Consider the following 24,150-nt stretch of genomic DNA (forward strand, 5'->3'; position numbering starts at 1 on the left):
ATACAGGAATTAACCCTGTCAAAATAATTGCCCTCCCAGTCCACAGACAAAAGGGGGTTTTAACACTATAAGTCCCAGAGCAGTCAGCCGGTAACTGTCAGGACACAGGCACATTGAGCACTGAGGGAGTATAGAGAGAGAGAGTATTATTTATTTATTCAGAGACTATTTACTGGACTCAATGAAACTTTGGTTATTCTGCCTCTAGCCCTCTCATACTACGATATCACATATGATGAGGATGTAATTGGATCCCTGTGATTGATTTGGATTATTAATGAGTGGATTATTAAAGACACGGACAGAACTGCAGTGAACATTTTGGTAGGGGTTAATAGACCACCATAATAAGTTCCTATTTTTAAGTTTTCATATTACATTTGTTATTTTATTGAATGTGTGGAGGCGCACATCGTCTACTTTACTGAAAAGATTTTTGACTTTTATTTGTGTATGACATGTTTTTTGTGAAAAAAATTATCTAAACTATAGCACAGAGTCAGATTGAGTGATTTTCTGTTTTATTATAATGCTAATATGATGCTATGTATGAGTTTCAATGATACACATGTATTTTTTTCTATTAATTAAACAACACAGTTATTGTTACTGCTGTAAAATTATAAATCAATATAATAGTGTTATATCTGATGGTGTTGGCTAGTACCATTTTTTCCCCAAAGTTTTGTTATAGAAACAACAACTGCTGTACCTATGGTATTTTGGCAAAAACTATGGTTACAATGGTAGCAGAAGCTACAAAAAGTATACAGCTGAAGTATAAAGAGGTATACAATCATAAAATAAAAGGAACAAAATTCTTGTGATCAAATAAAATGTAAATATTTTTAAGCAAAATAACAGTAATAAACACAGCAGCACATTTGTGCCACTTTGCACTAATGCACTGATTTTAGAGCAGATTCAGGGATGAAAATGACAGTGCATGACTCAGGACAGCTCGCAGGATATGTCCCTCTTGACCCCTCATAATTCCTAGAGTCAAGATGAAGATTATTAGATGTAGAACCTTGTATTGTATTGTAACCATCAGTATAATTGGTTGATTTAATATCTAACTGCATTATTAATCACTGCAATTAAAATCTATAGGACTCAAAATATTCACAAAATAGTAGAGGATAATAGTCTGAATAGTCAAATAGAAATAGCCAAAACAGTAGTGGAGATGGCTTGGATGAAAACAAGATTTTTCCAGGAATACTGATTTCGAGAGTTGCATCTACAATGCTATTGTTGAGGAGTTGTCAGTTAGTATGTACTTTAATGTTTTTTTCCTAAAAGGGCCAATTAATTATTTTTGGCAAATATTCAAATTGTTTGGAAAACAATTAAAAGAGCACTGTAAAAAGTTAAAATGCTCAGTTGTTACCTTAAGGATCCATTTCTACTCGATCTGCCCCTTTTTGTTGGTGTAACCTAATGTATTCAGGTTGATTTAGTCACAATAAATAATGTTTAAACTTATAAAAACATATATGTTTATGCTGTGTATAACCTGTTTTGTCTGTAGGTTGTAGGTGTGAATAAGCAGTAAGGATGAAGTGTGGTGTGATTCTGTGCCTCGTGTTGCTGATGTTGTCCTATAGAGTGAGAAGCCAGAACAGGAGAAAAAACAGACAAAAGCCTGACAACAACGGCATCCAAAATGAAGTCAAAAGTAAGAAGCAAATATCTATCTATCTATCTATCTATCTGGTCACTATTTTCCATATAATGATCCATCCATCCATCCATCCATCTATCTGGTCACTCTTCTCCCTATAATGATCCATCCATCCATCCATCCATCCATCCATCCATCCATCCATCCAGTCACTTTTTTCCCTTTAATTATCCATCCATCCATTTGGTCACTCTTTTCCCATTAATGATCCATCTATCCATCCATCTATCCATCCATCTATCTATCTGGTCACTCTTTTTCCTACAATCATCCATCCATCCATCCAGTCACTCTTTTCCCTATAATGATCCATCCATCCATCCTTCCATCCAGTCACTCTTTTCCCTATAATGATCCATCCATCCAGTCAAATTTTTCCCTATAATGATCCATCCATCCATCCAGTCACTCTTTTCCCTATAATGATCCATCCATCCATCCATCCATCCAGTCACTCTTTTCCCTATAATGATCATCCATCCATCCAGTCACTCTTTTCCCTATAATGATCCATCCATCCAGTCAATTTTTTCCCTATAATGATCCATCCATCCATCCAGTCACTTTTTTCCCAATAATGATCCAACCATCCATCCATCCATCCATCCAGTCACTCTTTTCCCTATAATGATCCATCCATCCAGTCACTTTTTTCCCTATAATGATCCATCCATCCATCCATACAGTCACTCTTTTCCCTATAATGATCCATCCATCCAGTCACTCTTTTCCCTATAATGATCCATCCATCCATCCATCCATCCATCCATCCATCCAGTCACTCTATTCCCTATAATGATCCATCCATCCATCCATCCATCCAGTCACTCTTTTCCCTATAATGATCCATCCATCCATCCAGTCACTCTATTCCCTATAATGATCCATCCATCCATCCATCCAGTCACTCTTTTCCCTATAATGATCCATCCATCCATCCAGTCACTCTTTTCCCTATAATGATCCATCCATCCATCCATCCATCCAGTCACTCTATTCCCTATAATGATCCATCCATCCATCCATCCATCCAGTCACTCTTTTCCCTATAATGATCCATCCATCCAGTCACTCTTTTCCCTATAATGATCCATCCATCCATCCATCCATCCATCCAGTCACTCTATTCCCTATAATGATCCATCCATCCATCCATCCATCCAGTCACTCTTTTCCCTATAATGATCCATCCATCCATCCCATCCATCCATCCATCCATCCAGTCACTCTTTTCCCTATAATGATCCATCCATCCATCCAGTCACTCTTTTCCCTATAATGATCCATCCATCCATCCAGTCACATTTTTCCCTATAATGATCCATCCATCCATCCATCCAGTCACTCTATTCCCTATAATGATCCATCCATCCATCCATCCAGTCACGCTTTTTCCCTATAATGATCCATCCATCCATCCATCCATCCAGTCACTCTATTCCCTATAATGATCCATCCATCCATCCATCCATCCATCCAGCCACTTTTTTCCCTATAATGATCCATCCATCCATCCAGTCACATTTTTCCCTATAATGATCCATACATCCATCCAGTCACTCTATTCCCTATAATGATCCATCCATCCATCCATACAGTCACTCTTTTCCCTATAATGATCCATCCATCCAGTCACTCTTTTTCCTATAATGATCCATCCATCCATCCATCCATCCATCCATCCATCCATCCAGTCACTCTATTCCCTATAATGATCCATCCATCCATCCATCCATCCATCCAGTCACTCTTTTCCCTATAATGATCCATCCATCCATCCCTCCATCCATCCAGTCACTCTTTTCCCTATAATGATCCATCCATCCATCCATCCAGTCACTCTATTCCCTATAATGATCCATCCATCCATCCATCCATCCATCCAGTCACTCTTTTCCCTATAATGATCCATCCATCCATCCATCCATCCAGTCACTCTTTTCCCTCTAATGATCCATCCATCCATCCATCCAGCCACTTTTTTCCCTATAATGATCCATCCATCCATGGAAGATGAAGCATGTCTTGCTGAATAATGCTCATGCCTGATAAAAATGCAGAAAATAAGTCATGAACAATATTACTTTGTAGCTTACTTTGTTTAAAGGATAGCAGAAACAGCACTTGTCAAAGCATTGGGCTTTTCACTTTTTCTCAAGAATAATCTGGGGAAGGAATTAAAACACTGTAGATATAAAGATGCAAAAAACTCACATAGAGTAAAAATATGAGCAATTAATCTGCAAAATATCTGCAAAGTTCTACACTTTAAGAAGTATGTTTATTTGTATTTGTATTTTTATTTTATTTTTTTACATATATTTATATTTGTATATTTATATGTACATATTCTGGCCAAATTTGTTTTCATTGATTTTTTTAAATAAACATGTACACATTGTCAAGTGGGTAACTGACATGAAATTTTAAGCATTGTCATTAGTGTCCTGCTGTGTGACACTTTCTTCATCTAACTATTTTAAATAACATTTTATGATCTTGTATAGCTATACATGTATAATATATTATTATAATAATTGTTGCTTCCACAACCTCATATTAACTAAGACAATAGTTTATATGCATTCTAGAAAAAAGTTGAAAGGTGATTATGATCTTTAAAAACTTTGAAGAAATACTGACTTGTCACAGCACCTAAAATACACACTTTCCCTTGTACATTCATGTACATTTTAACCTAACATCTGTATGTTGGGAAAAAAGTTTTCAGACATGTTATTTGTCTGAAGTATAAAGTGCTTATTTTTAGTGCTTTCTCTAAAAAATCACTCAAGTCATTTACAGTGGTTTTATATGTTTTAAAGTTGACAATATTTGCACTGGTGGGGCCCGTTGTCATGACTAGCATTTTTTTTCAATGCAAAAATTTGAAATTGAGCCGGAAAATTAAATCAATGAGCCGATGTGTTATGGTGTGGTGTGTTGCGGGCCGGGTTTTGTGGGCCGCTCTGGCCCGGAAAGTCCAGGGCCACTTTTTATTCCAAGTCCGCCCCTGCATCCATCTGACATACAGGTGGCACCAAGGGAGTAGATTTGGCTTGAACATTGAGGGGGTTGCAGTGTGAAGCATTTACATGTTTCCACTGATCAGTAAAGGGGGGGAGGGGGGGATGGGTGTTGTACTTGCTTGTTTTGATTATTGGGGGGGAGACCTGGCTGGAGTCTCTCAGCATACCCTGGATTCAAACTTGCAACTCCAGGGGTGGTTGTCAGCATCAGTACTTGCTGAGCTACCCAGGCCCCCCCAATAAAGGGTATTTCTATATTTTCTCCTCTAAATAGCCTATGAAAGCTTTGCGGTTTCCACACATAGATGCGTGAGATCTCCTGCTTCTGTGGTTGCACAATGTTGACCATCGTGAGTGGCCATAACACATTCACGCAACAGATCGACAGATGCACATGGGAATCCATGGGCAACCGATTCACACATGCATGCAACAGATCCACATTCGCTCAATTCACCAATCCACTCACCAGAAGAATGCACAAATATACGGGTTTCTTTGCTCACAATACCATCCACAAGTACATATGTTTATGTGTAATTTAATGCACAAATAAATGCTGAGCCATTTGTATTGGTATTCTTCTTTGAGAATGTCTGTTCTGCAGTCTTGACACCAGGGCCATAGCTAGCGGGGTGAAAGGTGGTAACGATTCTAGGGGTCCAAAGGTCCAGGGGGCCCCACAACAAATTCTAAACTGTATTTTTTAATAGGAAAGGGGCCCAGAGCAATGTACAGTCGGGGGACCCAGATTACCTTGTTATGGCCCTGCTTGACACACACACACACATGCAATGCTGGGGGCGTGGTTTAGTGTGGCTTTGAAAGAATAAAACAAACTTGATCTAACCGGGACAGCGAGAGAAGTGGACAACCCAGATGCACAACAACAAGAATACAAGTACATCAGAGTCTCTAATTTGAGAAAAAGACTCCTCACAGGTCCAAAAACTAGCAGCTTTAATTAATAGTATATGCCGAACCGTTGCATTGCTGCAAGCAGAGGTTTCTTGGATGAACAGAAAATTTGAAGAATACGTCACTGAGTCCCCCCAGTGAATCTCGGCCATTTCTACCACTGACTCTACCGGGTCTTTTTTTGACCCTGACAGAAAAGTTGTTAGGAATTTTCTCCAAAACAATTAATGTTCAAATTTTATTCTCCTGCATTTTCAGCTCTCTTTTGCCCGGTGGAGGTGGCTTTATTGGTGGACAGTTCAGAGAAGGCCACAATGCTTATGTTTCAGAGGCAGAGGGACTTTGTGTTGCGTTTCAGCACCAGACTGATGCAGCTGCAGGTACCAGGCTGGCGTATGCGGGTGAGACTTGCCGTCCTCCAGTACAGCAGCACTGTCTCTGTGGAGCACAACTTCAGAGACTGGCAGGACATAGACGTGTTCCAAAGCAGAATTGACAGCATGGCCTACATCGGCCATGGCACCTACTCGGCTTATGCCATCTCTAACGCCACACAGCTCTTCACCCGAGAGACGGCCGCCAGCAGCGTAAGAGCCGCACTTCTGTTGACGGATGGTGTGGACCACCCGCGCAGCCCAAGTGCTGTGAGTGCAGCTGCAGATGCCAAGAACCACAACATACATGTGTTTGTAATCGGGCTGTTGGGATCCACTCGAGATGAGCAGGGAAATGGTAGACTGAGGTCCATCGCCAGTGCACCACCACAGCAGCACCTGTTTAGCCTTACTGACCCACAGCTGGATGACAAGCTCTTCAGGGAACTGGTGAGTGTTTGTAGTCAGGGCAGTTTTCCCCAGGATGGAGAAGATGGAGCAATAAGAGTCATTTCAAGTTATTTTTTTGCTTTACAACATAATTTACACACAGTCATAGCCTACCACAAATGTGAATTTTGAAGCTGCCATGTTTTTAAAAATAAGTTGCATCTTCCTGTGCAGTGAAAATAGTACTTGAAAGTTCCCTTACAAAAAAATCTAAACTAATTTGCCATGACCTCTCGATTTTTGTATGGGTTTGTGTTTACCTTTGACATCCAGCCAGCCATCTTGGAAATGACATCAAAGCCTCCAAAATGATATAAATATTACAGTCATCATTTCCTCAAACTCATGTTGTCCCAGACCTGTATGACATCTCAAGGAGATGTTATACAGAATGTTAGAATGTTACTTTCATTGAATAGGACAAATATACAATGAAAGTGAATAGTGACTGAGACGAACATTCTGCAAAAGACAGAAAGTCATACTTTTTGGGTGAACCATCCCATTAAGTGTAAATATTTTGTGTGCCTACTGTATTTTTCACATATGAACGGAATCACATTCCCGTAAATACCAGTGAAAAAAGGGTTACACTGTGTATCAGTCTACAATGTTGTCTTTTCTCTTTTACAGAGTGAAATTGCTAACACAGCTGTAAGTACAATTCATATACATTATCTTATTAAAAACTGCAGGTGACTTTTTCTTAAACATGAATATGATTTGTGACAAATATATAGTGATGGCATATTGTCCCTTTGGTACCTTGTTGCTGATTCATCTTTTTATTCCTGTTACAGTGTCCACAATCTATGTCATGTCAGTGTGAGAAAGGAGAGAGAGGCCTTCCAGGAAATCCAGTGAGTTTATAACTTTATTCAATGTGTATCCCTCTGTCTGTTTGAGCCAATTAACAGGGTTGGGAGGGTTACTTTTGAAATGTATTCCACTACAGATTACAGAATACATGCTGTAAAATGTAATTTGTAACGTATTCCGTTAGATTACTCAAGGTCAGTAACGTATTCTAAATACTTTGGATTACTTCTTCAGCACTGGTAGATTTTTTCACTTGTTTTGACTATAAAAACTCTGCCAGTACATTAAGACAAAATACACATTAAAAATACATTCTCAGAAAAACCTAAATATCTTATACAGTGTTGTTTCTAAAACTAAATAAATCAAATTGATCTTGTTTTAAGGATGTTTAGATATTTTTACAGGAAAACAATACAAAAATTATTATCAAAAATTTGTATTCGTATTTTTTCCCTAATATCAAAGGTCTTACTAGAAAAATAGAAATCATGATCCAACGTGTATATATATATATATATATATATATATATTTTTTTTTTTTTATTATTTTCTCTCCCCAATTTGGAATGCCCAATTCCCAATGCCCTCTAAGTCCTCATGGTGGTGTAGTGACTCGCCTCAATCCAGGTGGCAGAGGATGAATCTCAGTTGCCTCTGCATCTGAAACGGCCAATCCGTACATCCTATCATATGGCTTGTTGAGTGCATTACCGTGGAGACGTAGCACGTATGGAGGCTTCATGCTATTCTCTGCGGCATCCACGCACAACTCACAACATGCCCCACCGAGAGCAAGAACCACATTATAGTGACCACGAGGAGGTTAACCCATGTGAAACTACCCTCCCTAGCAACCGGGCCAATTTGGTTGCTTAGGAGACCTGGCTGGAGTCACTCAGCACGCCCTGGATTCGAACTCGTGACTCCAGGGGTGGTTGTCAGTGTCTTTACTTGCTGAGCTACCCAGGCCCCTAATGTGAATTTCTTGACAAAAAATATGATCGTTCCTGGTAACGTGCATGTAAAATGGCTAGAAATAGCATTTTAGCTTAGCGTAAAGCTGACAATTTACTCAAGGTTTATTTCTATTTCTTCTGCTCCAAACTTACTTCAAACGTACTTCTCTGTCTGCTCATATGAATGTAACACATCATAAGGAAGTGTTTCACCGCTGTTCAAATGCACTTTGGATCACATCATTTATATGTATAAATGTTTTCCATCTGAAAGGACTAAATATTAAATGAAACAAATGACAATAAAATGCAAAGTAATCTCTTCGGTAATCAAAATACTTTTTGAATGTAACTATTCTAATTACCAATGATTTAAATTGTAACTGCAGTGGAATACAGTTACTTATATTTTGTATTTTAAATACGTGATCCCATTACATGTATTCCGTTACTCCCCAGCTCTGACAAATAATGAGTGTTTACATGCACAACTGATAACTTTTAGAAAACCAGCTCATTCTAAGAACCAGACAACGCAAGACAGAACCCAAAAACTATACATTTTCCACCCATGGTTGACCTAACAACCACCTGCTGGTCACTATAAATTCCTTAATACTGATATTTATTTCATGTGATGTGGAAAAAAAATACGTTTTTTCAAAGATTGAGAGGAGCCTGGCCTGATCTGAGGCCATGAATAAACAAATGATGCAAAATATGCACACAGTGTGCTGTGTTTTTAGAAATAACTGTTATACAGCAGTAATCCTCTCTCAGAGCTGTGTTTGATCTAACAATGTGAAACTGAGGCAGGGTGGAGCAGGTGGATTCAGGGGCGGGTAGGTACATAAAAGAGTAGGAAGTGTTTCCCACACTGCAAGTGTAGCAGGTGCTAAAGCCTTTGAAAGGGGCCCTATGCTCAAAAGTGCTTTCAAATATACGTATGTTTTGCCAAATGCTGCAGAGAGGGGTTAAAGAGCAAGACCAGGGAATTAGGTGGGGATATACAAAAAGGTTTGTATCGATGCTGAATAATTCTCACAGAAGTGAGAGTTCAGTTTATGCAGAGTTCATTGAGAGGTCAATCCAACCAACTCTGATAGAACTTGAAAGAGCTGAAGGTACAGTTTTCACCCTCATCAATAATACTGTAGCTATTTGCCTACAGAGGGTTTCAAGAGTCTAAGACCACTATTAAAAAGGCTCCTATTTTGCATTCTTTTCTCTTTTTCTCATTAGAAATTGTATTACCAGCATAACAACTTAAGTGAAAAGTTTAAAAAAAATTAAATGCATTTCTGAACTTCTTAGTGGTTGATACTGATTGTCCCCCTTTTGCCCAAATGATAACATGCATTCAAGCTGGCATAAACTCCAAAGTTTTGTGCAAAACCTGATGTTATCCCTGTATGATTTTAGATAGTTCTTAAAGGAATAGTTCACCCATAAATTAAAATTCTGATCTGATCTCAGACACTTTGACCCTGCTGTCTCATTTATACCAATTCCAATGACTCCATCCGTGATCTTTAACATGTATTATTAAGATGCATATGCTCATTATGTATTTTCTTGGATATATTAGGGTAAACCAGGTGATCCAGGATTTGATGGGGCTTCTGGGCCAAAAGGATCTAGAGTAAGTCTTCTCATTGTGATGAACTGATTCTATGTTATATAAAGAATATATAAATATATATATATATATATATATATATAAAAAAAAATAAAAAAAAAACCTGTTTGGATTTTTTATATTTATAGGGAGAGTCAGGTTTAAATGGACGTCCAGGATTGGAGGGTATAAGGGTACTGTATCCTGTTATATCACTTGTTATTTTTCCTCAAATAATTATGGAAATAAGTATTTCATAGTAGGTTTATTGGTTGGTCCATTTTCTGAGCAATTATGTCTCTTTGTTTCTTTGTTACAGGGAAGACCAGGACCTAAAGGAGAAAAGGCAAGTGCACTTTACTTAATGTTTGAGAATTCAGTAAATTAATATTTAAGTGAAATAAATAAATAAATAATATAGAAATAGCTTATGAAATGCTCATCAGCAAATGACGGAAGCCTTTTGACTTTGACTGTTGCTTTCAAAACGTCAGTACAGCATGTCACAGTAGACCAGAGGGTTGAATGTTATAGATAATATCGGACAGTATGGAATTCACTTTCACTGTCTCTCTCTCTCCATTCTGTAGGGGGGAAAAGGAGAGTGCGGCACCCCGGGGATGAATGGAGATCAAGTAGGTTTTAGGAAATTATTCTTTGGGTCTGTGCTAGTGTCTGTGGCCCACAGTTTGTCATAATGATGCTCTTCTGTATTCCCACAGGGCCCAGACGGACCTCCAGGACAACGAGGGCCAAGAGGAGATCAGGTTGCCCATTTAAATTTATAAAATATATGCAGATTTACTTGTTTCATATGGTTTTTAGATATACAGCCATACAGTGGCCCCGAAAATCCTATATGTGGACACTTAAGTCATTACATTAGACAAAAAAGCAAATAAAAGATGCTAGACCTTTTCTCTGTACCAACTTCACTTTCTGAGTGAAGAACATTTTGATTTGTTTTTCACTGGTCTCAAGATGATTTTAATAGATGCATGAAGTCAGCTCCCCTCAAGTTCACACAGGTGTCATTAACAATAACTATGAACATTTTCCACTATGCTTGACAACTAGAAGGTCTACAAGTTGTCTTCAATTTGAGCAATAAATAAATTTTTCCGTCATTTAAAACCCAACAAACTTCTTTTTGTGATTTTGTTTGCATGAAAATTGTGCTTGTGCTATCTTTCTTTAAAATAAACGCCTCTTGATTTGGAAGACATTTAGAAAGTGTGACTTAAATGTTCAAGTACTTACATACTGTATATATAACAATAGTTCTACCTTGTTATAATTGAGAAAGTATCATACACCCCACCACAGTGAGGAAATGATCATGTATACACAGAGACGAGCTCACATAATCTGATCACTTCTCATGTCCCTGCACCTATGGAATGTGATTCAGGGATTAAGTGCTATCCTTACAGTAATGTTGCATTGCTAAAGCAGTGAATCCAGGCCTACACTGTATTGTTCCACTCTGACGGCTTTCTTTGTCTACCTGGATTAGTTCAAGGACAGAGGTTACTATCGCCAGCCCCCCTCCTTGAATTTCTGTCCATGTGGTTTTGGTGTGATGAGAGTAGCCTCCTTTTTTGAGCATATTAAGATTTAGAAAGGCTGGTTCCTGCCTCCATTTCCCACACAGTCTGGGCTCTGGTGACGGGGAATCCATCTGACTGTCGTGTGTCCTGAGAAAACACAGTTGTTTCTACCTTAATGGTCCCTTTCTTGTATTCTTGAGCATAATGTGGGAAAGTTACAGGGTTTACTAGCTTCTTTCATTTAAAGCTGAAGTGTTTAATTCCTGTGCCACTAGCATCACCAAATGGAATTGCAAAAACAAACATTGTTTTCAAAGTTTTTTGAACACTTCCCTGTCTGCTGTTGATTAAACAGTCCCACCCAAAAATCTTGCCATTGGTCAAGCCATTGTTGCTGTGTCAGCTGGATGGATTGCTCAAATCAATTAAAGCTATTTTATAGCCAAAGAGACACAGTGTTTACATTTTTTGAGGAAATCAACCTACGAATGGCTTATTTATTGTTGTCTGCGTTGATGGGATAGGAGAAAGTATTTTAACACTGAAAAAGATACATCAGCTTAAAAGAATGGATATAACTTTACACAGACAAAGTTAGCAAGTGATTTTATCTCACTATTCTCATGTTGACATGTATAATGTTTAAGTCTTGTGTGCTGTGTGCATTTTCCATTTCCCTTTTTTTTTTTTACCAATTTTTTTTAATCTTTTCTCCCAATTTGGAATGCCCAATCCCCACTACTTAGTAGGTCCTCGTGGTGGCGTGGTTACTCACCTCAATCTGGGTGGCAGGGGACAAGCCTCAGTTGCCTCCGCTTCTGAGACAGTCAATCCGCGCATCTTATGACGTGGCTTGTTGTGCATGAGAGGCATGGGAGGCTCATGCTTCTCTCCGCGATCCACGCACAACTTACCGCGCGCCCCAATGAGAGCGAGAACCACTAATCGCGACCACGAGGAGGTTACCCCATGTGACTCTACCTTCCCTAGCAACCGGGCCAGTTTGGTTGCTTAGGAGACCTGGCTGGAGTCACTCAGCACGCCCTGGATTCGAACTTCTAGAACAAATATTTTTCTTAAAAATTTATGGAAACATATGTGGACAGCGGGACTAAGTTGTGAAATTTTAAATAATACCAAGCTATAGAAAGACAGATTTTTTTTTAATCAAATTGTTTATTATGTTTCCAGGAGTGTTTGTTTTCATGTTTTTGAAACATTACAGACATTACATCAGAAATTAGCATAATTCATTCTGATTCAATGTAATGGCCAGCATCATCCAAACTCTGCCAACCATGTTAAAATAAAATTATAAATTCTGAATCTATGTACTGATTACCATTGCCCATACATCATTTGCAGCCTGAAACTAAACTTTTGATAGGAAGTTTGGATTTATTGCACTTAGCTGCATAGAGAGCTATAAGATGCTCCCTTGCTCCCTATTTATTGAATGACTTAACCTCCATTGTGCGAAATGCATCTCAATTTCATCCTAACTACATATAAAGCCTCTGAAAGTGTCACATATTACCTGTTTTTTGTATTTACTTTTATGTTGAAATTCTTGTTTAGTTCCTGTTTCCTGTTAGTTTGTAGTCCTTTTGTAGTTTCATTTTATGTTTGGTTTTCCCCTGATTGTTTCCACAGGTGTTCCTTGTTCCCTTATTTGCCCCTGTGTATTTAAGCTCTTCTTTTCCCTGTTTCCTTTGTCAGTCTTCACTTGTATTGTCATGTTCTGTACCGGGTTCACTGTGTTTTGGTTTCGGTTTCGGTTTTGGTTTTATTCTGAGTTACTTGATTCATCTTTCTTTTCTATTAAATATGCTACCTCAAATTGTCTGTGCCCACGCCTGCCACGGTATACGAGCCAGAGCCCACGCCTGTAGCCTCGACCGTCCCAGAGCCCACGCCTGTAGCCTCGACCGTCCCAGAGCCCACGCCTATAGCCTCGACCGTCCCAGAGCCCACGCCTGTAGCCTCGACCGTCCCAGAGCCCACGCCTGTAGCCTCGACCGTCCCAGAGCCCACGCCTGTAGCCTCGACCGTCCCAGAGCCCACGCCTGTAGCCTCGACCATCCCAGAGCCCACGCCTGTAGCCTCGACCGTCCCAGAGCCCACACTCACCCATTCATCCAGGACTCTTTGTCTCGAGTCTTCCGCGGCTCCGCCCCCAGAGTCTTCTCCTCCAGCGGCTAAGCCCTTCCATCTGCTCTGGTCTCCTGGCCGCCCGCCTGATCGGCTCTGGTTTACTTGGTCCTTCGAGCCTTCAGCGTCGCCCTGGCTCTCCATCCCTCCAGCTCCGCCTTGGTTTCAAGCCTCCCTGACTTTGCCTTGTTCCTCTGCTCCCCTTGCCCCTTGTGCCCCCCTGAACTGCCTGTTTTCCCCCACACCCCATGGACTTATATAAAAGAGGGGGCTCTGTCACATATTCCATTTTTTGTATTGACTTATGTTGAAATTCTGAGTTACTTGGTTCATCTTCCCTTTTTTTTTTTATTTTTTTTTTTTATTAAAGACGCTGCATTTAGATCCTCCACTCTCTCTCCTGACTCGTTACAGAAAGCAACATTTTCCAGCTTTTGGATGAACCCATTGCTTCTCAATGTGATGCACAGTAAATATAAGATTTCTAATTCGAAGGAAAAAATGCACTAAAGTACACATTAGTGTACATTTGTGTTTAGCAGTGTGGTGTTTTGTGACAAATCAAATTTTAGAAATGGCATATCGTGGGGTCACACAAGGTTAAAGTTTATTCCGGTGCAATGCCCATAGAATTTAAGCACATTGTACACATTTGTTTGTTTTCACAAACATGCTGTCAATAACACTTACCTTATATTGAACCAGGATTGTCTTGACATTTTAACAGTGCAGAATGCTCAACAGATACAGTTTCAGCTATTACATTCAGTTGATAGCTGTAGTACACACAATAAGTACAACTAACTCATGCATCACGATGAGTACCTAAGGATATAATATGGACTAATACTTGACTGTTTGTCTGTTTTAGGGACCAGGTGGCAGCCCTGGTGACTCTGGTCCTGAGGGCCCTGTCGGACCTAAAGTAAGGACATTACTTTACACCTTGTGGATGTGATATTATGAATGGTAAACATGAAGTAAAATAACAACTTCCCCAGGGTGAACGAGGACCTAGTGGACCTACTGGACCTGCGGGGGATCCAGGGGTTGGGTTTCCTGGTGCGAAGGTAATCAAATTATTGATTTTCAGATTATTTCAAGTATACGTATATGACATAACATTTCTGTCTGTGTTCACAGTGTCATATATGACATGCTATAATTAATCTAAAACTGCATCACTACAAACTACATAATGTAATCAAAATGTTACTAATTCTTGTATTATACATTTAGTCATGACCTCATACTCATTAAGATACTACATGGAGTATTTGTACATCGCAGTTCTATTATAGTGAACTGCAAAATGCTAAAATGTCTTTAAAGCTACACTACGGAAGATTTCTTATTTAATTTTTCTTTAGAAATAACCAATAAATAAATAAAAACATTGGTGTTCAAAAACACTTTTGCCTTTCCTGATTCACTGTGGTAAGCATGCAATAATTGTTTGTCCAGAACTGCTCAGATTGGTGGGACATTTCAGAGCCCGAATTGTGCAATGTAGCTTTAAAACTTGTGAAAAACTTAAAAGGTTCATGACATACACTTTTTTTTTTTTTAATTTTTTTATTATATATATATATATATCATTTTATTATCTTCCCTGAGGTCCACTGATAATGTTAGCAATGTTTTTTGCACCACAATAGTCATAATTTAGTCATATATGATCATTTTCTACCCTGCTTCTGGCCCTCAGTCTGAAACTCTCAGTTTTGGCCTCAGTGCCTCCTTTAAACTTCAACGTAAACGGCCACTGTTTTGACTGGCTAACATCATGCAGCCCCTTAAAAACAGCCATATTTGAAACTCAAATTGAAGAGAATGAACAAGCTCCACGACATTATAAAACTAAATTTCAGGGTTTACACAAAATGAACATCCAAAGTATTGCATCTGAATGTATCAATGTATCAGCAGCACCATAAACTATCAAACAGTCATTACATTTGAAACATTCGTGAACTAAACTGTTTACTCACGGTTTTGCAATCGGGTCCAAGTGTTTTTAACTGCCCCATCCTTCAATAACAGTTCCTTTGCAAAGCTTGAGTTGTATTTTGACTGTTCACAAGCAACCCATGCTGATATGAGCCGAAAAATCTGCACATACAAAGTAGAAAGCACAGTGAACTAGATGCATAAACATACCTTACAGTATCATTGTGCACTGAGGTGCACATCGCCAGAAACCTATCAAAACAGACAAAGACGTCCATCTTGTGCATGTTTACATACACCAACAATTAAAAATTGCGCAGATGGATGCAAGAAGGCATCCAGGACATGTTTGTGGTTTAAAAAAAAAAAAAAAAGCAAGAGTAGCTCAGCTGAATAAAACAAAATGTGGTCTCCTTTTCAGAGTTGACATTGTGTCTTTTAAAAGTGGTGCAAGATACATGACAATGGTCAAAGACATCTGTCCAGTGCATGTTTATATACAAAGATATTCAAAATTGTCCAGATGGGTCCCTTTTTGGTGTTCAGGAATAGTTAGGCCACACTAGGCCTGTCTTTCCTGCTCTCTCTCTGTTTACGAACTGAGCACCAGTGGGCGTGGCCACGGTTGCGATGATTGATTTTAAGCAGGCATTGATGTTACTGTAGAGACGGTCATGAATTAATAAGCCCCCTAGTAATGTAGGTAAGTTGCAGAAGTAGAGAACAAGGTGTTTTTGCAGCTTGGTTTCAATAAATGCTTTTATTGCATTGGGGATTAAGTTTTGAGTTCTGAAATTTACAGTATGTTTTTGTAATAGAATGACCTCTTATATGTCAAAATATCAAGGGAAAATTTGGTTTCTCATGACATGACCCCTTAGAGAAATAGTAGTCGGTTACAGCCCCAAAAAACTCTTCTGCATTTATACATATTCATGTAAACTATTTGTGTTTGTTAAGGGCGAGAAAGGCAGCCAGGGCAGACCTGGACCCCTTGGACCTGTTGGCTTTGGAGAACCAGGATTACCTGTAAGTTTACAGGGTATAACGATATGTCATTGCTGTTCACGTTGAACTGAAGTGATAATTCAGTCACACCAATAGAGGGAGCTTCACATCCTCAATCATGTTTCAATCTGGCAACAAGTAGGCATCTTATCCAGTTAGTGTGTATAGTATAATATAGGCTACTAATATTTAGTATCTGTTTGTTAGGGCCCAACAGGTCCTCCAGGATTTCAAGGCAACCAAGGGTTTCCAGGGGAGGGGTTACCAGGGTCAAAGGCAAGAGTTGACAGTAGATACTTCCATCCACCTATCCTGATATGTGATTGGTTGTAGAGTCATCATTTATCCTTATATATTCAGCTTAATTGTTCATTATGCCATGGTTTCAGGGTGACAGAGGCTTTGAGGGTCCTAAGGGTGTATATGGCCCTCCAGGGTTAGGCATCAAGGGTGAGAAGGTACAGTATGGCACCTTCCCAAAAACACATGTTGCTCTTGAGTTTAATTTAGTGATTATTCATACTGCTCTAAGCATTCATTCTTCTTTTCTGTAGGGTAACACAGGGGAACTTGGTTTGCCTGGACTGATGGGGTTCCCAGGAGTCGGGATCCAGGGAGAAAAGGCAAAGCAATGTTCTTGTCTAACTATAGGCTGAACTCACAGACCTGTATTATTTTCAGAGAATCACAGCACATCCTTCATTATGAAAATACATTTTGCTATATCATATCTCACAACAGGGAGACCAGGGGCCCATAGGAAAATCTGGTCCAAGAGGTCCTCCTGGAGTGGGCATGGTTGGTCCTAAGGTACATTATGTGGTTTCAATTCATTGTGTGAATTTAGTGGTTTGTATTGAATTTCAAAATACCATTAGCAAGTGTTCAGTGATTAGTTGTAGGTAATGTCTCTTGGGGCTTAGAAGGGCTTTGTGTTAAGTTTTTGTTATTACTGTTAAATTTATTCCCAGGGAGATCAGGGCTTTCCAGGAGACCCTGGACAGTCGGGTGAGAGAGGAGTTGGAGAACCAGGACCAAAGGTATGAAGAATATTATTCTATATTAAATACAACTTAAGCTCTTTGGCCTGCTGTTGAATACCACAGAGAACAATTTTAAACTCATATTCCAGTTTGTAAAAACAAACAACATGCAAAAATGTGTTGACAGTTATGCTCTTACAATGGAAGTCTATGAAGCCTGCAATTCTACAGCAGTAGCCCCATAAATTCCATTGTAAGTGCATTTCTGTAAACCCATTTTTGCATTTTATTAACTAATATCATTCCACAGATGCTGTTGGTTAAGTTGTGTTTAAAGCGGGATATTTCATTAAATGTCTGTACGAACTAAACAAAATGATATCCATATGACTGTTACCCCATGTCCAGTATGGTATCAAAATGTTTTATGAAGAAGTGGTGAATTGGTTTTGTGATTTTAGGGGGAGCCTGGACCAGACGGAGCACCTGGTATTCCTGGCATTCCAGGAGAAGAAGGACCTGTAGGTCCAAAGGTATGACAACAGGTTACCACGTAATCAAATATATATATATATATATATATAAATATATATTAGGCTTGGGATCAATGAATTTTTTACACATCGATAATCTGAAGATTTTCCAGATAATTATCGATGTATATCGGGATTTTTTTCAGATATAAATTGAGCTGCTTGTTGCACAATAGTCTTTATCTTTTCAAACATATTTCTCAACACAACTTTGGTCAAGTGTGAGCGGCAGAGTAAATTAAAGGTGGTCGCACACCAGACGTGTCTAGTGGATGACATGGTGTGTTCTAAAATTAGAAATAATTATTTATTTTCTACAAAGGTACGCACACATCACCAACACTCAGCGTCAACATTCTGAAGGGCCATGGAGTGCAACTCGCATAGTTTTCCATTAAATTCGACCCAAATCATTATCAAAGGACAAACATTATTTACACTAGCCATCACTGGATGATCTATTGTGAACATGTATCTTTCATAGAGCCTACACAATGTATTTTCAGTTACAAGTATGTTATTTTGTGGTTTGACAGCTTGAATGAAAGACAACTTGAATGAAAGGCTACATACAGAGAAATTGCATAGTAAACATCGCCATTTCTAATCTCAGTTTCTAAACCATCTCCTGTGCCGCTTCAGCTCGTCCTGTGTGTGTGTGATTCAGTAAATGTTATATCGCCCTCTTGTGGTCTCCCAATGCTATTATACCAGACTGTTTAACAGAGGCCAACTGAGTGAATTGGAAAGCATTCAAATTGGGCTTCTAATTTAAATGTCGGCTAATTTTAATATATCGATGCCTTAAAAATACATAGATAAAATAACATTCCGATCAATAATCCATAAATCGATATATGACATCCCTAATAAATATATGTATGTGGTTGGTCACTTTGAGAGGCATGATCCTAAATCTACAATGGCCCCAAAAAGTCTGTCAAACTTTAAAAAATTGCTGAATGTCATTGCAATAGACAACAAAATAATTAAACCAACTGGCAACTGCAAACAAATGATTCTAGAGCTTTCCTCAGAGCTAACTTCACTTTTCTGAGCCATTTCTTCAATTACTTTTAACCAACTTCTACCAAAGTCAGTTTTACAAGATATATGAAGTCAGTTGCCCTCAAGCTTACACAGGTATTTTAGCAGAGTAACCAGGTGTAGTTCATCACATAAACTATGTACATGTTCCACTAACATTTGACAACCAGAAAGTGTCCAAATATTAAACTTATTCTTTGTGAAATTATTTGATTGAAAGTGTTCTTGTGCTATCTTTCTTTAAAATGAATGCCATTTGGTTTGATATTGTGTTATGATAAATTATATTTGTAAATTAAGTGTGGCTCAAGTGTTCAAATTAATTTTGTTGCCATTGTAAATAGCAGTCTTTTTTTATCTGCTTTGATAGCAATGATAGCAATTAAGGATCCAAACTAAGCATTAATAAGGCTACATAATTTCACCAAAGCATTCAATACTTTTCTCTGTTTATGGGTGTTTACTGATGCTGACATTTCTATATTTTGTTAATAACTTTAGGGTGAGATGGGTCTGTCAGGTTTACGAGGTCCAGAGGGCGCGCCAGGGAAAGGAATACCTGGTGAGAAGGTACAATGACTTTCCATTTAATAGTGTTTCATACTCTCTATATTAACATTCTGTCACACATTATATGGGTTTAGTTATAAGTTAAATGTGTGTACAAAATAAAATAACTTGTCTTTATTCTATAAACAAAAAGCTGATTTATACAGTATATAAAATACTGTCAAATACTACATTTATTTAAGTGGAAAACATTACTATAAGTTGTGTTTGTGAATCTCTCCACAGGGGGACCGAGGTGACAGAGGACCTCGTGGTCTCCTGGGAAGCTCCGGCGCAGTGGGGCCACCAGGGGCCAAGGTGGGTGGGACAGTGACAGCACTGAAACACAGACAATTTGTTTTTTGCAATGGATATGTGGGGGTTAATGTCAATATCATCGTGATTAGAGGCTTGGAATGTCAGACTTTATGATTTTTAAGCAGTTCATTAAAGTTTTGTGTAATTATATTGTTAGGCTTCAGGCATTTTTGGTTGCTCATAATTGATCCTCTAATGTGTTGTGAGAACATTCATATATAGACTCCACAATTCTCTGAATTTTCAATGGAAAATTGTGTTCAGAAAAAATCAACAGTTCTGCTCACATGTGAATAACATCTTTAAGATATTCAGGCATTTTTTTTTTTTTTTTGAATAATATTTGTTTTCATATTATATCTTTCAATATGAACTATGATTTCAGTAACTACTGAAATGTACTGTATGTCAACAATGGTCTCATTAGTGTCTATTTTGATTTCTTGGAATTTTGGGAGAAACATCTGAAACAAAGTTGATAGTAAAATAACAGAACTCCATTACATCTCCTAAGCTATGAAAGAGCAACTCTGAGCAGTATCATTTTTCTCTGGCTACTGCATTGTATATAGACATTGTAACCTTTAACAAAGTATTTGCTTCTTAAAACACACACATGGGCCTGCTGTGATAGATTCAATTACTGTACAGCAATAATAGATTTTTATTCATGTTTAGGGAGAGCCAGGAAGTTTAGGTATGATGGGGTTACCTGGACCTCCGGGCCGAGGATTACCTGGTTCAAAGGTGCTCATACTTCAAACCAATTACCAATCATTTTACAGTCAGCCATTCTTTTCCTGAAGCATTTCAAAGCAACTACAAAACAAAGCATAGTATGTTCTGTACACATTCTCTTTATCATTATATCTGTTTGCATGTTTGTTGTTAGGGTGAGCCAGGACCTACAGGTCCCCCGGGTCCTGTTGGAGAGCCAGGGGTCGGGAGTGCAGGGCCAAAGGTAATACTCTTACAAACATGAGCGTATAGGAGTGTTTACAGCCAAAAAAAGCCTGCGTTGCCATGTTTCAGGGTGACCGAGGAAATCCGGGGCCAATGGGGCCACAGGGATTGAAGGGCGAGGGTTATCCTGGGCCACAGGTTTGTGATGAAGACAAAGTCTTGATTTAATCTCTAAAAAAAAAATATTGAAAATAGTATGTGGATGAAAAAACAAAACCGGAAATTTACATGTAATATTTTCTTAGGGACTTCAAGGGTTATCTGGGCCACCAGGTGAAGTTGGACCTGAAGGACAAGGAGTTCCTGGATCAAAGGTATTACATCACAGCAGTCTATTTCTTTGTCTGATTCACACAAAATTATCACTGAGGCGAATCTCTCAAAACATGTTATGAAATATCCCGGTCATATTACACCCAAAAAAAAAAAAAAAAATTGCTTCAAGAAAATGTTCCTGTTTTAATCATTTTTGCATTGTGACAAATGTTCATGACAATTAAGCATCCCTCCCCCCACATTCTCATTAATGTAATGTAAAAAAATAGTGATGTAATATTTAAATTAAGTATTTATACATCATGGTAACATTTGCTGTACTGCTTTAAATTTATGCTTAAAATTATTATTATAAATTGTACTATAATACAGTGGAAAAACATGTGAATCTAGTGAAATATGAATATTGGGAATTACAAAATTTTTTAAAACATCCACACACAGATTATAGTAATGAGAATTTGATTTTTTATTTTTTTATTTTAAATCTGTGTGAATATAAATCAGTACAATTACTAACACGATGTATATTTAACATTTTAAATAATTTATATATTTGTTTTATTGATTTTGGAGTAAAATATGACCTGGGTGTGTTTTATGGAATTCACCGTTTCACCTTTCAGAAATCCAGCAGAGTCTTTATTTTAAACTAAAAGAATACTGTTGTTCACAGGGTGACAAGGGCTCACCAGGAGTTCCTGGCCCTTCAGGGCCTCCAGGAATTGGACAGCTGGGACCAAAGGTTCAAAAACACCTCTAATTAAATGAACTTATTTTTTGGCTCAGAATATATTCAATATTGATTAATACATTTGAGATTTTTACAGGGTGCTGTTGGCCAACCTGGTGTCCCTGGTGTTCCAGGCCTTCCAGGAGAAGGTATCCAGGGTCCCAAGGTAAAAAAAAAAAAAAAACAAAAAAAAAAAAAACACTCCATTATCATACAGTACATAGAATCATGCAGGCCTTATTTACTCTATCAGCTTGACTTGGATGGCAAGGAAAGTTCAAGACTACCATACAACTGAATCTTAGACCTGGCATGGCTTTAAAATCTTAAAAATATTCTCATCACAGGGAGAGCCTGGGTTTCAAGGGGGTCCTGGCCCTAGAGGGCTTCCAGGTGATGGCCTGCCAGGAGAGAAGGTACCAGATATTCAAAAACTGCCAGAATGTATTATAATAATTCTTTTCAAATGCAAGGACATAATCTGATGGTTTCAGGGTAACAGAGGCCCAGTGGGTGAGCGTGGAAGAAAAGGAGATAGAGGAGAACATGGAGCACCTGGAGAAACAGGACCCAAGGTACTGTACATGCTTCTGAATGGCACTCAACTGTCATCTCACAATCAACTCGAACAAAGCAACTGAAGCCTGTGAGGTTTGTGGCATCAAATCTCTCTCACTCTCTTACCCCATCGCTTGATCTCTCTACTCACCTCTAAATAAAATTCAGATATTTGCAAATAAACAAGTAGTTTGAGAGTGAAGAGAGACGACTCTATTGCACCATTTGCGGTGTGTCATGGGAGTGGGCAATCACTGCAGCACTTGTTTGGTGGGCTTTGTTCACTGCAATACTCTGATAGGTGGATCTCTTTTCAGGATTATGGGTAGTGTAGTTCTTCACTAGGAATTCCACTATTAAACACGTTTTTAAACAATTAAGTTGAAATAAGGCAGATTGATGGCTTTAACAGAAGCATATACCATCGATTAAGAACCTCGGGGCTCATGATAGGTCTGTCTTTAAAGGTTTATAAGTTATCGTTAAAATCAATTCGCCTATGGAAAATGTTAATGACATTTTTACTTCCGGAACCAGACTGTTGCAGTCTATTGCCCTTTATCTTGAGAACGCAATATCCAAAGTTAAAAAAAACAAAAAAATTGAACACATGAACACCAGGACAATCTGAAATTTCATCAACCTCCAGTCAAAGGGGGCATTATAATCCTCATAATAAACAAGTAAATATACCCCCATTGGACAACAACTGCTATACAAAGAACCTATTCTATGAAAATTTTGTATCTGTGGTCCAATATTTTTCTCCACTTGTCTCAGTTGCTTGGACCCGATGAGGCACACTTTTAGTCAGTTTCTAGCTACCCAAAGCAGACGATTCAAGATAATGTAGATATGACTGATAATACTGAGAAATTTTACCTCAACAAATTATACAGTTACTACTATACTAAAATGTAACTTTTATTGTAGGGAAAACCTGGTGAGAAGGGCGGGCCCGGTCTATCGGTGAGTCTAAACTTCAGCAGTTTTAATCTTTCATCAGAACACTTAAAAATATTGTATGAAATATATACAGTTGTGCTCTATATTTTGCATACTCTTGGAGAATTGGTAATATATGTACCATTTTTAAAGAAAGCATGAGTAAGCAGGCAAAACACATTTCTTTTATTTCTTATGGGATTCATATTCAACTGTAGGTTATAACAGAATGGCACAATCATAAAACATAACATGGCAACAAAGAAAAAAATGAAATGACCCCTGTTCAAAAGTCTGCATACCCTTAGTTCTTAATACTGTGTATTGCCCCCTTTAGCATCAATGACAGCGTGCAGTCTTTTGTAATAGTTGTCTATGAGGCCCCAAATTCTTGCAGGTGGTATAGCTGCCCATTCATCTTGGCAAAATGCCTCCAGGTCATGCAAAGTCTTTGGTCGTCTTGCATGAACCGCAGGTTTGAGATCTCCCCAGAGTGGCTCGATGATATTAAGGTCAGGAGACTGTGATGGCCGCTCCAGAACCTTCAACATTTTCTGCCGTAACCACTGGAGGGTCAACTTGGCCTTGTGCTGAGGGTCATTGTCGTGCTGGAAAGTCCAAGAGCGTCCCATGTGCAGCTTTCGTGCAGAAGAATGCAAATTGTCTGCCAGTATTTTCTGATAACATGCTGCATTCATCTTGCCATCAATTTTCATAAGATTCCCTGTGCCT

The 24,150-nt window shown here is 38.5% G+C and overlaps 1 protein-coding gene across 1 annotated transcript in view; it reads left to right on the forward strand.

Annotated features, from left to right (window-relative positions):
• Positions 1 to 195: 195 nt before the first annotated feature.
• Positions 196 to 24,150, forward strand: part of LOC127425587 (collagen alpha-1(XXVIII) chain-like) — a 29,601-nt gene continuing 5,646 nt past the window's right edge. The window contains exons 1-30 of the mRNA XM_051671723.1: positions 196 to 324; positions 1,535 to 1,681; positions 5,893 to 6,458; positions 7,092 to 7,112; positions 7,259 to 7,318; positions 9,825 to 9,878; positions 10,004 to 10,048; positions 10,174 to 10,200; positions 10,445 to 10,489; positions 10,577 to 10,621; positions 14,427 to 14,480; positions 14,557 to 14,625; positions 16,466 to 16,534; positions 16,721 to 16,789; positions 16,903 to 16,971; positions 17,068 to 17,136; positions 17,255 to 17,323; positions 17,485 to 17,553; positions 17,958 to 18,029; positions 19,578 to 19,646; positions 19,872 to 19,943; positions 20,622 to 20,690; positions 20,836 to 20,904; positions 20,976 to 21,044; positions 21,152 to 21,220; positions 21,859 to 21,927; positions 22,013 to 22,081; positions 22,263 to 22,331; positions 22,410 to 22,490; positions 23,407 to 23,442. Of these exons, the coding sequence (XP_051527683.1) occupies positions 1,561 to 1,681; positions 5,893 to 6,458; positions 7,092 to 7,112; positions 7,259 to 7,318; positions 9,825 to 9,878; positions 10,004 to 10,048; positions 10,174 to 10,200; positions 10,445 to 10,489; positions 10,577 to 10,621; positions 14,427 to 14,480; positions 14,557 to 14,625; positions 16,466 to 16,534; positions 16,721 to 16,789; positions 16,903 to 16,971; positions 17,068 to 17,136; positions 17,255 to 17,323; positions 17,485 to 17,553; positions 17,958 to 18,029; positions 19,578 to 19,646; positions 19,872 to 19,943; positions 20,622 to 20,690; positions 20,836 to 20,904; positions 20,976 to 21,044; positions 21,152 to 21,220; positions 21,859 to 21,927; positions 22,013 to 22,081; positions 22,263 to 22,331; positions 22,410 to 22,490; positions 23,407 to 23,442 (2,334 nt within the window). The 5' untranslated portion in view covers positions 196 to 324; positions 1,535 to 1,560. The remainder of the gene's footprint in view (positions 325 to 1,534; positions 1,682 to 5,892; positions 6,459 to 7,091; positions 7,113 to 7,258; positions 7,319 to 9,824; positions 9,879 to 10,003; positions 10,049 to 10,173; positions 10,201 to 10,444; positions 10,490 to 10,576; positions 10,622 to 14,426; positions 14,481 to 14,556; positions 14,626 to 16,465; positions 16,535 to 16,720; positions 16,790 to 16,902; positions 16,972 to 17,067; positions 17,137 to 17,254; positions 17,324 to 17,484; positions 17,554 to 17,957; positions 18,030 to 19,577; positions 19,647 to 19,871; positions 19,944 to 20,621; positions 20,691 to 20,835; positions 20,905 to 20,975; positions 21,045 to 21,151; positions 21,221 to 21,858; positions 21,928 to 22,012; positions 22,082 to 22,262; positions 22,332 to 22,409; positions 22,491 to 23,406; positions 23,443 to 24,150) is intronic.

Source organism: Myxocyprinus asiaticus, chromosome 34 (assembly GCF_019703515.2).
Source record: "Myxocyprinus asiaticus isolate MX2 ecotype Aquarium Trade chromosome 34, UBuf_Myxa_2, whole genome shotgun sequence".
Taxonomy (NCBI): domain Eukaryota; kingdom Metazoa; phylum Chordata; class Actinopteri; order Cypriniformes; family Catostomidae; genus Myxocyprinus; species Myxocyprinus asiaticus.